Here is a 14,840-nt window from a genome sequence, read left to right as displayed (position 1 = left end):
AGACTCCTGTTCCATCTAGGTGCCCTGTGCCAGATGGAACTTATAATGAGCTCCCAACCTCCAACTGTGTTATTGGAAAGGGAGCACCAACAATCAAATTCCTCAGCGACAATCACCACTGCATAGATAGAGATGGGCTGGAGTGTAAATTTTAAGGGGCTTCGATGTTAGCTTCAGAACTTAGTACAAGAAGAGTGCTGGGCAGACTTCTACGGTCTATGCCCTGAGAAAGGCAAGGACAAATCAAACTCGGGAATACATATAAAGTATCACATACCATGTAAAATGAGTTTATCTTGTTGGGCAGACTGGATGGACCGTACAGGTCTTTATCTGAAGTCATTTACTATGTTACTATGTTATATCCCATCTGTCAACTAGCGTCCAAGGAAGACGAAATTCGTACTTCCATGATACTGGAGACCAGTGGCTGAGGAGAGATTTCTATAATGGTCACATATGAGCCCTTGCCCATGGCACCACTTCCATTGTCGCCATGGAGCTGCCTTGACTGAGAAGACAAATCTGTTGAACCAGCTTCAACCTCCTGTGCTCTGTGAGGAAGATTCTCTTCCACGCTGTGTCAAACAGAACACCCAGATAATCCAGCGTCTGACATGGAGTTAGTCTTTTCTTCTTGAAATTGAATACCCAACCCAATGACTGCAAAAGACGGACAACTTTGTCTGTCACCGCCATGTTGTCCAAACAGGATGACGCACGAATAAGCCCTATTCCCTGACACTGAAGGAAGGCTGCTGCCGCCACCACCACCATTACCTTGGTAAACGTTCTTGGAGCCATGGCAAGATCGAAGGGCAAAGCCATGAACCAGAAGTGATAGCTCAGCAACGCAAAACGTTGAAACCTCCAATGCGGCGGCCATATGGGTATATGCAAGTATGCCACCGAGGACGGTGATAAATTCTCCTACTTGAACCAAGGCTATGACTGCTCTTAGTGTCTCCATGCAAAAGCAGGACAGTTGGAGGCCGCAGTTTAGACATTTGAGATCTTAGACCGGACAAAAGGAGACTTCCTTCTTCGGGACAATGAAGTAGACTGCCATGTCCCTGTTCAGCCTGGGGAACTGGAACAATGACCCGGAGCGTCAGCAAGGAATCTATGATGGCATGTACCTCAACCATCTTGGCTCCCCTTCAGCAAGAAAACTGCAAGAAGAAAGGAGTGACTGGGCAGGAAAACTACAACTTGTAACCTTCTGTAAGAATATCCAGAACCCACAGGTCTGACGTGATTTTGGCCCACTCCTCTTGAAACTCCTGAAGACATCTTCAGACTGGAGGAAGAGAAGAGCTGACCAGCCTCATATCACTGCAAAGCTCTGGAGGCATTAGGCATTCTGACTGAAAGGAGGACTTCCTGTTTGCACGAAAATAAAATTGGCGTGCCTGGTTTCTGACCATATTGCTGTCGACTAGGCTGGTATCGTCTGCAGTCTCGAAACCGAGAGCCTCCTGAAGATAGACGACCAGACGCTTTCGGCTTATCCTCTGGCAACCACTGTGGCTTAGTTTCCCCCAGTTCTTTCACCAAGTTACTGAAATCTTCTCCAAATAGCCACTTGCCCCAAAAAGGCAGTTTAATTAGACGCGACTTTGACACTGCATCGTCTGGCCAATGACGCAACCAGAGTTGCCGAAGTGCCTTGACAACCAAAGACATACTGCAGGCCATAACATGTCATAAATAGCACCCATCATGTAAGGCCAACCTCGCTTCCAGCGGGGTGTTATAACACCCATCTTATGTTGCCGACTGCTGATGCCACTTCAGGCATGCTCTTGCCATGAAGGAGCTACACGGTGTCTGTTGAAAGCCCAAAGAGGCCACTTCAGTAAGCCTCCTAGCTTCCTATTCTGTAGGTCTTTTAGGGCAATGCTCCCTTCCACCAGCAAGGTGGTCTTCTTAGTCACTGCTGTAACCAGGGAGCTCACCCTGAGAAGCTGCAATTTATCTTTTTCCTCCGGAACTAACGGGCAGAGGCAAGCCATGATTCTTCCCACTCTCGGCCCCATGTCCAGTGACACCCATTCTGCTGTAATCAGGCACTGATTGCCTGGATGCATCGGGAAGGCCTTAGAAGAACCTCTAAGCCCCCTCATGATCAACGAAGATGGAAATCCTAATGGTAAAGCAGAAGGCTCCTCAATGGAAAACACTGCCAATGCCTCAGAAATAAAAGTACTGAGTTCCTCTTTTCAAATCAACCTCAGTATTTTCAGATCATGTCCCTCCTCAGGAGGGAGCTCTCCCTTCTCTAACGGCTCCTCTAAGTAGACCGAGGCCACATCAGATAAGGGGGGAGAAGCAGAGATAGCCTCATCTGCCCACTCCTGGAGGTCTAAATGAGATCTCTTAGGAACAGGAGGGGCAGCGAGATGAGAAACCGAAGCACCTTGCAGCAACTCTGACTGTCCCTGCTTCAGTAACTAGGCCTGATGTAAGAGCAATATAAACTCCAGAGAAAACAAAGACCACGAAACGGTTGATTGCTCTGTACGGCCCTGAAGCTGTAAAATGGCTGCTGTGCTCTGCGCATGATCAGCCAGTGACTGCTCCCGTCAGTTGGCCCCAACAAAATGGCGCCCATTCCCACGCTCTCCAGCATCAAACTATGCACTGGCGGAGAGCCCGAAGACCCCAACGTATTCGGATGCTGCGCCAAACCCGAAGATATGCTGCCGCTGTTTCCTCCGCATCCCGAGGGATTCCGAACTTGAATGCCCTGCAACAACCCAATACCAGCCGGCATGCCCCACAGTTGGAACATCACTTAACTGCCTCTCTGGGAATTGCCATTCACCCTGTCACCAGCGCAACACATGTCCCAAGCAGCGAGTCAGGAGCCTCCCCTGCACCAAATAGAACTTCCAGCCTCCAAGTGATTCTGAGTCAATCTTTAATCAGCACTGCTGGCTCCCTCAAGCTCACAGTCACCACAAGTGTTACCACAGATAAGAAAGGCTCAGAAGTGACACTCTGTCCCACGCTCTCCAGCAAACCCCTTTCCTTCTCCTCTTTTTTTTTTTAAGGTTATTATGCTGGAAAAGGAAAGTTCCACAGGAAACAAAGGATAAGACAGTGAAGACTCAAGCCACACGCAAAGCTCAACTGGGGACCAGCTGACCAACTGTCTCAGGAGCAAAGCACTCAAAACCAGAGGCTGAAAAGTGTCTCCATCCACCTGCTAAAGATAGAAAATACTAAGCAGCTGGATTGGATGCCAAGAGAGAGAGGTCTCAGCTCAGTTTTCTTTCTCTATCTCCACCTGCTGGTTGACGGAGACAACTATCCCACAGGTTCTGGTATAGTGGGAAGCTACATAATGGAAGTTTTGTTTTGATTCTATTCTTTTTCCATATTAGGAATCCTTTGTGTTTATCCCATGCATGCTTGAATTTTGTTGTCGTTCTTGTCTCCACCACCTCCCACAGTACTTCCTGCCATTACTCCTAAGTATATTCAGGAGCAACACAAGGAAACATGCCTTCATAGTGTATTCAAGGAACACATTCCCAGTGGAGATGGCGGAAGTAAAAACAATTAGCTGAGTACAAGAAAACAGTTAAGCATGAAGGATCGTTAGCTATAGGAAAGCAAGGATAAAACTGGAAATCAAGTAGGGTCTGTGGTATTGCAATATAAAATGGGAAATGGGTAGACAAGACAGGCCTTGGGGTTTTTATCGACAGCAGTCATGTTGTCTTCACAACCATTTCAGTAAAATTCTGAAGCTGCCCAGTACTTTCATCCAGGATGAAGACCTTATTTAAGTTTGGCAGCAGATCCATGACCTAGAGACATACCTGCAGAGCCATCAAATCCAGAGACGAACGCACGCCTGCAGTCACAGGGAGCGATGTATTCACTCTGCAAGACAAGACCTCACTAAGTGAATTCAGAAGGGCAACAGCACGCACCCAAGATTTGCTCAGTTTTCTCCAGTACAAAATCTGTTTGTTAGACAACCATAGTAGGGAAAGCACAGGATTCCACTAAAGACACTGACCTTCCTCATTCTGTAACTGCATGTTGCGTGCTTAAATTTATAAAATACTAGCATTTACACACCCAAGTGTGCACTTAAGCACATAAACAGCAGAAAGTGTAACCAACTAACGTTTTATAATTATACACTAAAGAGACTTACCATGTAAATGTAAGGCCGGGGCAGAGGTGGGTCCAACATTTACATGCTTAACTTATGGAATACCATGAATTACGTAATAAAAGTCACATTTAGGTGCTAATATGTATGCCAGCCTGTAGTCAAACTTGCGCTAGTATTTGATAAAGGTATTTATACAAATAGGATCATAGCCCGCGTAAAGTAGGCACCTAAATTGTGACATTCAGGTATACAGCGGCCTCCTAAGTGCCAGTACTTACCATGAATACAAGGAACAATAATTTACAAACAGCTATTTTTTTAAGTCTCCCAGAAGCCTTTAAGTTACTGAATTGTTTAGTTCAGGATCTACTTGCATTCACTTGAACTCACACCTTTTCACAAAGAATTAAGGCCTTCAGTTCAACACAAACATTTTATTGCCAGACACTGCGTGCACCCCAAGCCAAAAAGGAGGCAAAAGTAAGGCTGCCAACTGGATCCAGATTCACAGGACAAGGTTGAACTAGTCCTGGGTTTACCCATTTTCATCCTGAGACTTGTAGTCTTGTAGTTCTGCTTCCCTCATTGCATTTCCTAAGGAAAGCAAGACTACAATCCCAGCATGCAGTGGGGTAAACCCAGGACTGGATCAACCCTGTCCTGCGAATCTGGATCTAGTTGGCAGCCTTAGTCAAGAGTACAACCCTAATCATCATACTGGGCAGACCAGATGGGCCACTTCAGTCCTAATGTACTGCTATCTACTAAATTGCTATACTACTACTACTTAACATTTCTAGAGCGCTACTAGGGTTACGCAGCGCTGTACAAATTAACAAAGAGAGACAGTCCCTGCTCAAAGAGCTTACAATCTAATAGACAAGAGTGAGACAAATATAGGACAATCAAGCCATTGTGACATCACTGATGAGGTTGGCTCTTAGGCATTGGTGGAATGAGGCATTATGACATCACAATCTCAGCTCTGGTTAAATCACTGCTATATGTAATACTACTACTACTACTTAACATTTCTAGAGCGCTACTAGGGTTACGCAGCGCTGTACAATTTAACAAAGAGAGACAGTCCCTGCTCAAAGAGCTTACAATCTAATAGATAAGAGTGAGACAAATATAGGACAATCAAGCCATTGTGACATCACTGATGAGGTTGGCTCTTAGGCATTGGTGGAATGAGGCATTATGACATCACAATCTCAGCTCTGGTTAAATCACTGCTATATGTAATACTACTACTACTACTTAACATTTCTAGAGCGCTACTAGGGTTACGCAGCGCTGTACAAAATACTAAAAGACAGACTTCATACATATGAAATCCAAACACATATATACTTAAAAAATGTCTAGAAAAAATGTCAACAGCTTATCTTTTTAGCTTAGTCTAACCCAGGGGTTCTCAATCCAATCAGGTTTTCAGGATTTCCACACTGAACTTGCATAGAATGAAGGTAGTAAATGCAAATTTCTCTCATGCATATTCATTGTGGATTTCCTGAAAACCCGACTGGCTAGGTATGTCCCAAGGAGTAGGTTGAGAACCACAGACTAATCTAATGACACCATAAATGCATGCCAATAACAGTCTGAAAGGGAAAAGGCAGGGGAGAAAGGTGGTGATCTGAAGGTGATAAAGTAGTAGAATTTTATGGCATATATTGTGACAGGAAACCCAATCTTATAAGACTTTTTCTGCTAGTTGCAAAGAATGTGATCATTAAGCATTAGTTCCGGGATTGCTTTAAAGCTCCCTTTCAGTATTCTGAATACAAGACATTGATGCAGCTTTCAGCTCTGGTGCTGAAAAGCAGAGAGCCTAGAAAGCTGTCACCTTGGTTGCCTCGGGTGCAATGTTTCCAAATAGGTTAACTTTGTGTAGATCACCTAAGCCACGGACATGTGGAGTTTGATCTTAACCTCTGAAAATAAACCACTAACACTCGTGTCTCTGGAGGGCTCACAATCGAAGTTTGTACATGAGGCAATGGAGGGTCAAGTGACTTGCCCAAGATCACAAGGAGCACCAGTGGATTTGAACTGGGCACCTCTGGACGTCAAGATCAATGCTCTAACCACTACCATTATTATTTATCCCTATCTAGCCAGATGTGCCAATACATCTCTCTCTCTATCATGTTTCCTTGGTATTTAAAAATCTTCTCCCTCTCCACCCAATTCACAAAATAAATCACTTGGAATGGACACCCCTATGATCAGTGCTGTTCTAGGGGAGGGTGGGGGGGTTCTTATACCTATGTTCAGTTTCCGTGCATCTAGTTTTCTATTGTTTAGCATGAGGATGTCCCAAGTGATTACAACCTCTTCATTCTCATAATTCTTTTAGGAGTTGTGATCCCAGTTCTTTTCTGATACAGCAATGTTGTAAAGTTTCCAATGGAAGACACATGCCAGCTTGTTATGCCTTTCTATACAGACGTTTTCTGTAGTTCTTCCTTACATAATCTAATCTGTTGTACCAGCCTTTTTTTATGCTTGCTGTAAAACCATCTCATCCATAATCTGCAGTCCTAGGCTGCAACTATCAACTTGCTTATCCCTAGGTTTCAATTCCCCTCTCCTTAACCATTCAAGTGTCTGAGGGCCAGATGCACTAAACTTAACAAGCCAGCAACATGGTTTTTAAACTGGTTCTAGCCAGTTTAGCGTGCAAGTAGTAAACCGGGACATGCACAAACGGGTTCCCCGAGCCATTTTCCTGTCACGGTAGCAGCTAAAGAAAACGGAATGCAAATGATCTAGAGGTTATTATAATGAGCTAATTAGCAGATGCACAGCCGTTTTCCGACTCCATGCACCATGAAAAACCTAACGGGAGGTCTGCTGAGCGGGACTATGCAGAGGAGGACGCCCATCACAAAAGCTGAAGGAAAAAACATCCGTGCTCCTTAGGGACGTCCTTTTTTTTTTTTTTTGAGTAAAGGACGTCCAAGTGCCTAACACTTGGATGTCCTTCACTCAAAAAAAAAAAAGAACATCCCTGATGAGCACCTGGACGTTTTCCTTCAGCTTTTGTGATGGGCGTCCTTCTAAAACATGTTTTTCTTATGTGCCTGAAATGACCACAGCCATAGAGGTTCTCTCAACATTCTCTGTCCCCTCCAAGGCTGTTGTCAGCTTGCGCCCCCCCCCCCCCAAGGATCGGGACATGCTAGGACGTCCGAATCAAAACTATTTGGACGTCCCTCCCTCCAGGTCTCTCTCAGCCAATCACGGCACAATTAGCTGATACCGGTGACAGCTAAACGCGCTGCGATTGGCTGAGAGACCTGGAGGGAGGGACATCCAAATAGTTTTGATTTGGATGTCCTTGCTTGTCCCGATCCTTGGTGGGGGAGGGGGGGGGGGAGGCGCAAGCTGAAAACAACCTTGGAGGAGAATGTTGAGAGAACCTCCATGGCTGTGGTCATTTCAGGCACGTAAGAAAAACATGTCTTAGAAGGACGCCCATCACAAAAGCTGAAGGAAAACGTCCAGGTGCTCGTCAGGGACGTCCTTTTTTTTGTTGAAGGACCTCTTTGGCATGCGCAGAGCAGCCAGCATAACGATTGGCTGCTCTGCGCATGCTCAGCTGGCCGACTGGCTTCCCCTCCTTAGGAAGGAAACTGCGTGCAAATGAGCTAACAGCGAGCAGCTCATTTGCATGCAATTTCTATCATGTATGCCCTTTCCTTAACGATTCGCTAAGGGATCAGTAAGGAAAGGGCTCTTTACATGGGATTAGTGCATCTGGACCTGAGTATGGCCCAGATGCACAAAACCTAACGAGCCCACAACTTGCGTTTTAAACTGGTTCCAGCCAGTTTAAAACGCAAGTAGTTCACCCCGGGCATGCACTAAGGGCATTTTCCCTGCCACGGTAGCAGGCAACGAAAACGGAATGCAAATGATTGAAAAGCTATTATAATGAGCTGCACTACCGTTGCAGCCCATTATAATGAGATGCACTACCGTTTTTCCGATTCCCTTACCGTAGGAACCCTAACGAGATGTCTGACCTCTTGTTAGGGCTCCTGTGAGGGAATCGGAAAGGAAAAGGGCCCCCAAAAAAGGTAAAAAAAAAAAAAAAATCAGGGCGCGCATGTGAGGGGCGTCCTTTAAGGACGTACTCTCCCTGCGCTTCTGAGAGACGTCTTTTTTTTCCCATTTTTTTTTTAGCTCTGCCGGCGCTGGTGTTTTTTCCCCCCTTCTATTTTGTCTTCGCCGCCCCTCCACAGCAAAACTTTTATGTTTTCCTGGTTGCCGGAGAATCGGGACGTCCCTTTAGATTAGGCTCCTCTTCCTGGTCTCTTCAGCCAATCAGAACGCGTTTCGCTGACAACAGCCAGCTAAGCCCGCTTTGATTGGCTGAAGAGACCAGGAAGAGGAGCCTAATCAAAAGGGACGTCCCGATTCTCCGACTCAGGTACCGAAGAACTAGAGAATGCAAGTGAGCTACAACGAGTAGCTCATTTGCATTCCCTATCGTTGATGCATTCCCGTTCCCTACCGATTCGCTATAGAATCGGTAGGGAACGGGAATTACCAATGTCTTTAATGCATCTGGGCCTTTGAGCCACATATGGTTCCTAGAGTTAACACTTTATTTCCCACTATAGTAAGAAACTGCTGAACAGATAATCACCGTACTTAGTACACAATGCCAAGAGGCAGCATTCACTGAATATAGCAATTATCTGAACTCTTATGTCCAGGGGTGGTCACTACAGAGAACCAAAACACAGTTCATTTTCCCACTGGTAATTTCCAAAGAAGCAATATGCCAACATGGAAAACATATTATTTATTATATAGATAACAATTAGTGAAATAGCAAGCAAACACACAATAAATACTATAGGATTACAAAAAAAAGAGGGCAATGCATTAATTTTTCTTTCCAGATCACCCAGATAGGATCTTAGAAAGTGCTGGGGAGGAGCCGGCTGTCCTGGTACATGTGGGTTCCAATGACATAGGAAAAGGTGGGACGGAGATTCTGGAAGCCAAATTTAGGCTCTTAAGTAGAAAGTAGAAGTCCAGATCCTCCGGGGTAGCATTTTCAGAAATGCTCCCCATTCCATGAGAAGGACCCAAGAGGCAGGCAGAGCTCCGGAGTCTCAATGCATGGATGAGGCAATGGTGCAGAGGGGAGAGTTTTAGGTTTGTTAGGTACTGGGCAACATTCTAGGGAAGGCGGAGCCTATTCCGAAAGGATGGGCTCCACCTTAACCAGGGTGGGACCAGGCTGTTGCTATCGGCATTTAAAAAGGAAATAGAGATACAAAATAATTAAAACAAGCTAATATATATTACATACAAAACAGAAAAAAAAAAAACTTTTAAATGTGTTCTAAACTGAAAATAGTGAGTGCAAGACTTCAAAAGACAACAGAAGCTGGTTCTACAGGCTAACTAGCCGATGAAAGCTTGTTTTTTTTTTCTTTTAATTATATTGTAGATGGATTGTGGTTGCCGCATTTTCATGGTGAAGTTTATGTAGTCAATCAATTTCGAGTTTACTTTGTACATTTCAGAACAATTTATTATCTAGTAGTGTGGGATGCTATCAAAGTCTCTCTTACAATCAATCCATGCTACATTGAGATTTCTACTTTTCCTACCACTAGCCATAATGGCTATATTCATCAACAGCTGGTCCTTTGTTCCATATGCTCCTCTCTTACTGTCTTGTCTACTCTACTGCCGTGATCATACACTCTGTCGATATCTATTGCAGTGAGCAACTTATAGCCTGGTTTGTTTTGTGGCATTTGATGTTAAAGATAAGAATCAATTTACGTACACATTACAACTAGCCTGTCTCACCAACGTTCCATCCTTCCGTGCATTTATCTTTCTACCTTCAAAGGAGCAGCATGACTAGAACTTCCTTATGCTGAATGTTTTTCCCATGTGTATAACTGTGGGGTCCTGCGATATGGCTGGCACAGTTTAGAGCTCGGTATATTGCAGATTCTCTACTTTTTGAGATTTGTTACAAGCTTGCTGTTCAGTAATTTTTGTTTCAGACTGGGAGATCAGCAAAAGGTAGTATGGATATGGCGTTAGGAATTTACCCCTGGACTCTATATACGGTGCCCAAAGTTGCGTGCTGAAATTTAGGTACGTGTGCACAACTTAATTAACGAACCCTTAACTAGCAATAATTGGAGGCTATCAATTACTGCAGTTAACTGGCATCAATCAGGATTTGCACGAACAACTGGCTGTGTGCTATTCTATAAGGCCTAGCACCTAACTCTCATAGCGTATATCTGAAAAGGGGGCATGTCAGAGTCATTCTAAAAAGTTGCACACACAATTACAAAATACTGCCTTATCACACCTAACTTGAGATATAGCAGAATTGGAAAAGGTGCAGCGAAGGGCGACGAAAATGATAGCGGGGATGGGACGACTTCCTACTACTACTACTACTACTATTTAGCATTTCTATAGCGCTACAAGGCATACGCAGCGCTGCACAAACATAGAAGAAAGACAGTCCCTGCTCAAAGAGCTTACAATCCCTATGAAGAAAGACTAAGGAGGCTAGGGCTTTTCAGCTTGGAGAAGAGACGGCTGAGGGGAGACATGATAGAGGTATATAAAATAATGAGTGGCGTGGAACAGGTGGATGTGAAGCGTGTGTTTACGCTTTCCAAAAATACTAGGACTAGGGGGCATGCGATGAAACTACAGTGTAATAAATTTAAAACAAAGCGGAGAAAAAAGTTTCTTCAACCAACGCATAGTTAAGCTCTGGAATTCGTTGCCGGAGGACGTGGTGATGGCGGTTAGCTTGGCAGAGTTTAAAAAGGGGTTAGACGGTTTCCTAAAGGACAAGTCCATAAACCGCTACTAAATGGACTTGGGAAAAATCCACAATTTCAGGAATAACATGTATAGAATGTTTGTACGTTTGGGAAGCTTGCCAGGTGCCCTTGGCCTGGACTGGCCGCTGTCAGGGACAGGATGCTGGGCTCGATGGACCTTTGGTCTTTTCCCAGAGTGGCATTACTTATGTACTTATGGCATTTAAACCAGGTTTTAGTAGGTGTAAGTCCAGAGGCATGGGATCCGCACTAAACTAAATCCTGAATAAACAAATGTAAAGCCAAGTATCAGTAGGAGTCAGAATAAGATGTTTGGTGTACCAACTCCACAGCCGTGCATTTCTATTGGAATATTTTTATCATAGGTCTTCTAGATTCCAGCATCAGAAAAACAAAAAGTGGCAACGAGTACCAACAGCATGCTATTACCTAACTTATATAAAACTTACAAGATACCATTGGTGAAAAACCTGCTCACTACGTCATTCCTCTGGGCATGGCCCTTGGAATGAAGGGGCTTCAGATTCCATGACAGGCTTGCGATACTTGGCTATTTCTCTGTAATCTCTTAGTTTATCCATCAGATTTTTCTTTGCTGTCTTGGGGCTCCTTTGTTCTCCTATATTTTACAGCCAATTTTAAATCAGTGATGCTTAAGAACCCTCTAATACATAACCAGATAAAGATATCCAGTTACTTTAGAACAGCTGCAAACCCGATCGGACTTGCCTGATTAACTCTAACCAGATGATACAGATACTCAAGCGCTACCCAACTGAAGTCAAATTACCCCCCTGGATACCTCCTGCACCATCTCTTTGGTAGTATCTAAATTTTGTCCCCATTACCATTTTACACTGTAATATGTGCATGCCATCTATAAAACTTGCCAAACACAGAGAATAATCAATCTAATTTTCTTTAACTGCATTATATCTGGTAACTATGACAATGAAAACAAACATCAAAATGCAATCTGCCAGTTATAACACATCTAATTGACCTCTTTTTCTAGCTGCAATATATCTGATGCTACTTTACTGATCGCTATTGCAAAACATATATTAAAATATATGTTATTGAATATTCATTTTTAAATATTCTGCCTTTTTTCTCTCCCCTTGCCTTGCCCCATCCTGATTAATAAACTCATATTCCCCACTAAGCTCTGCTCCTCTGACGCTGAGCCTTAAAGGTCATACAAGCACAGGATGAAGACCCTCCAGCAGTGCACCTAAAAATCACAGGCTTGCAGTGTTGTATAGTAACTAAGTAAATGCAACAAGTTACTGTACTTAAGTAAAGGTTTTGTTACATTTACTTATAAAGAAGTACAGGATAGTATTTATTACTTTTACCGGAATAATAATTCTGCCAATTTTTACTACTTTTACTCAGATACATTTGATGCACAGTTAAAAGTAAAAGCAGAAGCGAGACGTAAATGATTCCTCAGCAAACCAAATGAAAAAGCAAAACCAGGAACAGGATTTTGCTATCGTAAATCTCATCACACAGTGAATCATCTCATCTTAAATGTCGCTGTTCAGTGAATACAGCCTATAATAACAGTAAAGTTGCCTGTGTTTGTTGAACTGGGTACTAGTCTCCAACCAAACAGAAGAGAGATGAGTTTAAAGCTCAGATGAAGCTGAACCTGGTTGAGGTCCTTGGTGAACAGACATATGTCTCTGTCACAACAGAGTATTGGTTATCCCATGGAAAATATGACTTTGGGGTGACTGTCCTCTGGATCGATAACCTTTAGAGAGAGAAAGTCTGCTTATCTGGCCTTAAGACTGAAGGGTTCCCATACATTTGACATTCTTGTATCAGATATTCAAACAGGGTTTGCCATCAGATGAAAAATTGTTAGAACAGTGATTTCGACTTTGTGAAAACTTTCTTTGTGACTGAACAGCATGACGACGATAACGAAGATAAAGATGAAGATGAAAGTGATGAGTTTTACAACACTACTTCTAAGGTATGATAATGACAATAATGATGAAAAAGTACTCTGCTATACGGAAGTCAGGTGTTTCAGAGATTCCCTTGATCAAAACCTGCAGACCAAGTCAGAAGACATCAGTAATAACCTGATATGAAGGAATCAGATTGGATTGAACACTGTAGGAGTATTTCCCTGTGTGTCTCACCTTGCTGGTCTTGGCCTATACAAGCCTATGACATCCTGTTTCAACAAGATGGTTGCATCCACCCTTGACCCGCACATCTCTGTGTCAGCAAGAAACAGCTTTGCAGCTTGTGGAAAATTACAGCAGAAGCTCAATACCAAGGACATGCTGTGGGCAAACCAGGCCCCCTTATCTCCCTGACAGGCTGGCTCCAGCAAGGTGGGTGAGAAACAGAAAATGCATACCAAAATGTAACAACTTGAAGGTCAAGAACAACGGACGGTTCTTGCCATGCAGTGAGACGAGAAAGATCCAGATTGGTTCCTGCAGCCACCGGACCAAGAGGTACTGGGAAGAGCGGGAACAAGAAAGAGTTAGTTGGAAGCCTTGGAAGAAGGTGGAGGAAAAGAAGACCAGTGAGACCTAATAAGGTCCACCAACTGATGAACTGTGTATCTGGAGGAAAGTATCGTGGTTCAGCTGTACCTGCACTGAGTGACCTGTGCCCTCCTTGTCTGCTGCAGAGTTCCAGTCCTAGCTCTGACTAAGACTCGCTGCCATATCAGCTTGAGTCTGTGAGGTGTCCCGTGCATTCCCGGAAGACAACCCTGAGGTCAGCTTGGTGAGAGACACGGTGATCTATTGCCTATTAGTCTGGGTTTAGTTAGTGGTATTTACCTGAGCAGAAGGCTGGTGCCGTCATACTTGTGATCAGGAGGAGCTGCTAATAACTGTACTACCTCGTAACATAGTGTGACTTATCAGTGGTGTAATATTATCTGGTAACCAGTAAGAATTAGTGTTTAGTAGTGTGACGTATGAGAGTAATTTTTATCGGCCAGTAATTTTGTATTCAGCCAAAGCTTTGCAGAGTGTCTATATTTTGTATACATTACCTATATTTTCTTACCTGATATACCATAATAAATCTAATATATATATCAGCCTGCGTTCTCAGCTGCAGTTCTTTCTAACGGAAGTATTTGGCTAGGTTCCAAGGTTCCCACCCCTAGACCTAGTACAGGATTATTTGCTTGCAGATAGTTCTGCTTGGGGAACCTGGACACAGGTAATTTATTATCTGCGATTATCCTACAACACTTCCTGGTAGTGCAGTTGCTGAACACCTTTGTTTGAGTGATAGTCATTTTCAATAGATTGTTGGGATAAAAATGTTAACAATAGTTGCATTCATTGTAATTGTGGTACTTTTACTTTTTACTCAAAAAATATTATATTAGGCCAGGGGTCGGCAACTCCGGTCCTCGAGAGCCGCAGGCAGGTCAGGTGTTCAGGATATCCACAATGAATATGCAGGAGATAGATTTGCATACCATGGAGGCAGTGTATGCAAATCAAGTTCATGCATATTCATTGTGGATATCCTGAAAACCTGACCTGCCTGTGGCTCTCGAGGACTGGAATTGCCTACCTCTGCACTAGGCTACTCCTCCACTGGCAACATTCCATGTGGAGGCAATGCGGCCGCGCAGGCTTCTGTTTCTGTGAGTCTGACGTCCTGCACGTACGTGCAGGACGTCAGACTCACAGAAACAGAAGCCTGCGCGGCCGCGTTGCTGATCTGCAAGGGTAGGCTTCTATGTGGAATGTTGCTAGTGGAATAGCAACATTAACATTCCATGTAGAATCTCCAATAGTAGCAACAGACTCTCAATAGTAGCAACATTCCATGTAGAATCTCCAATAGTA

At 43.8% G+C, this 14,840-nt stretch overlaps 1 protein-coding gene across 1 annotated transcript in view; it reads right to left on the bottom strand.

The window, feature by feature from the left end:
• The window catches only part of LOC115469969 (xaa-Pro aminopeptidase 1-like), a 98,847-nt gene that overhangs the window by 76,556 nt on the left and 7,451 nt on the right, over nucleotides 1-14,840 (bottom strand). Inside the window, 1 exon segment of the mRNA XM_030202778.1 lies at nucleotides 3,831-3,894. Coding sequence (XP_030058638.1) covers nucleotides 3,831-3,894 — 64 coding nt within the window.

This window comes from Microcaecilia unicolor, chromosome 5 (genome assembly GCF_901765095.1).
Source record: "Microcaecilia unicolor chromosome 5, aMicUni1.1, whole genome shotgun sequence".
NCBI classification, from domain to species: domain Eukaryota; kingdom Metazoa; phylum Chordata; class Amphibia; order Gymnophiona; family Siphonopidae; genus Microcaecilia; species Microcaecilia unicolor.
Note: the sequence above shows the minus strand (reverse complement) of the source record. Positions and strands in the feature narration are given on the sequence as shown.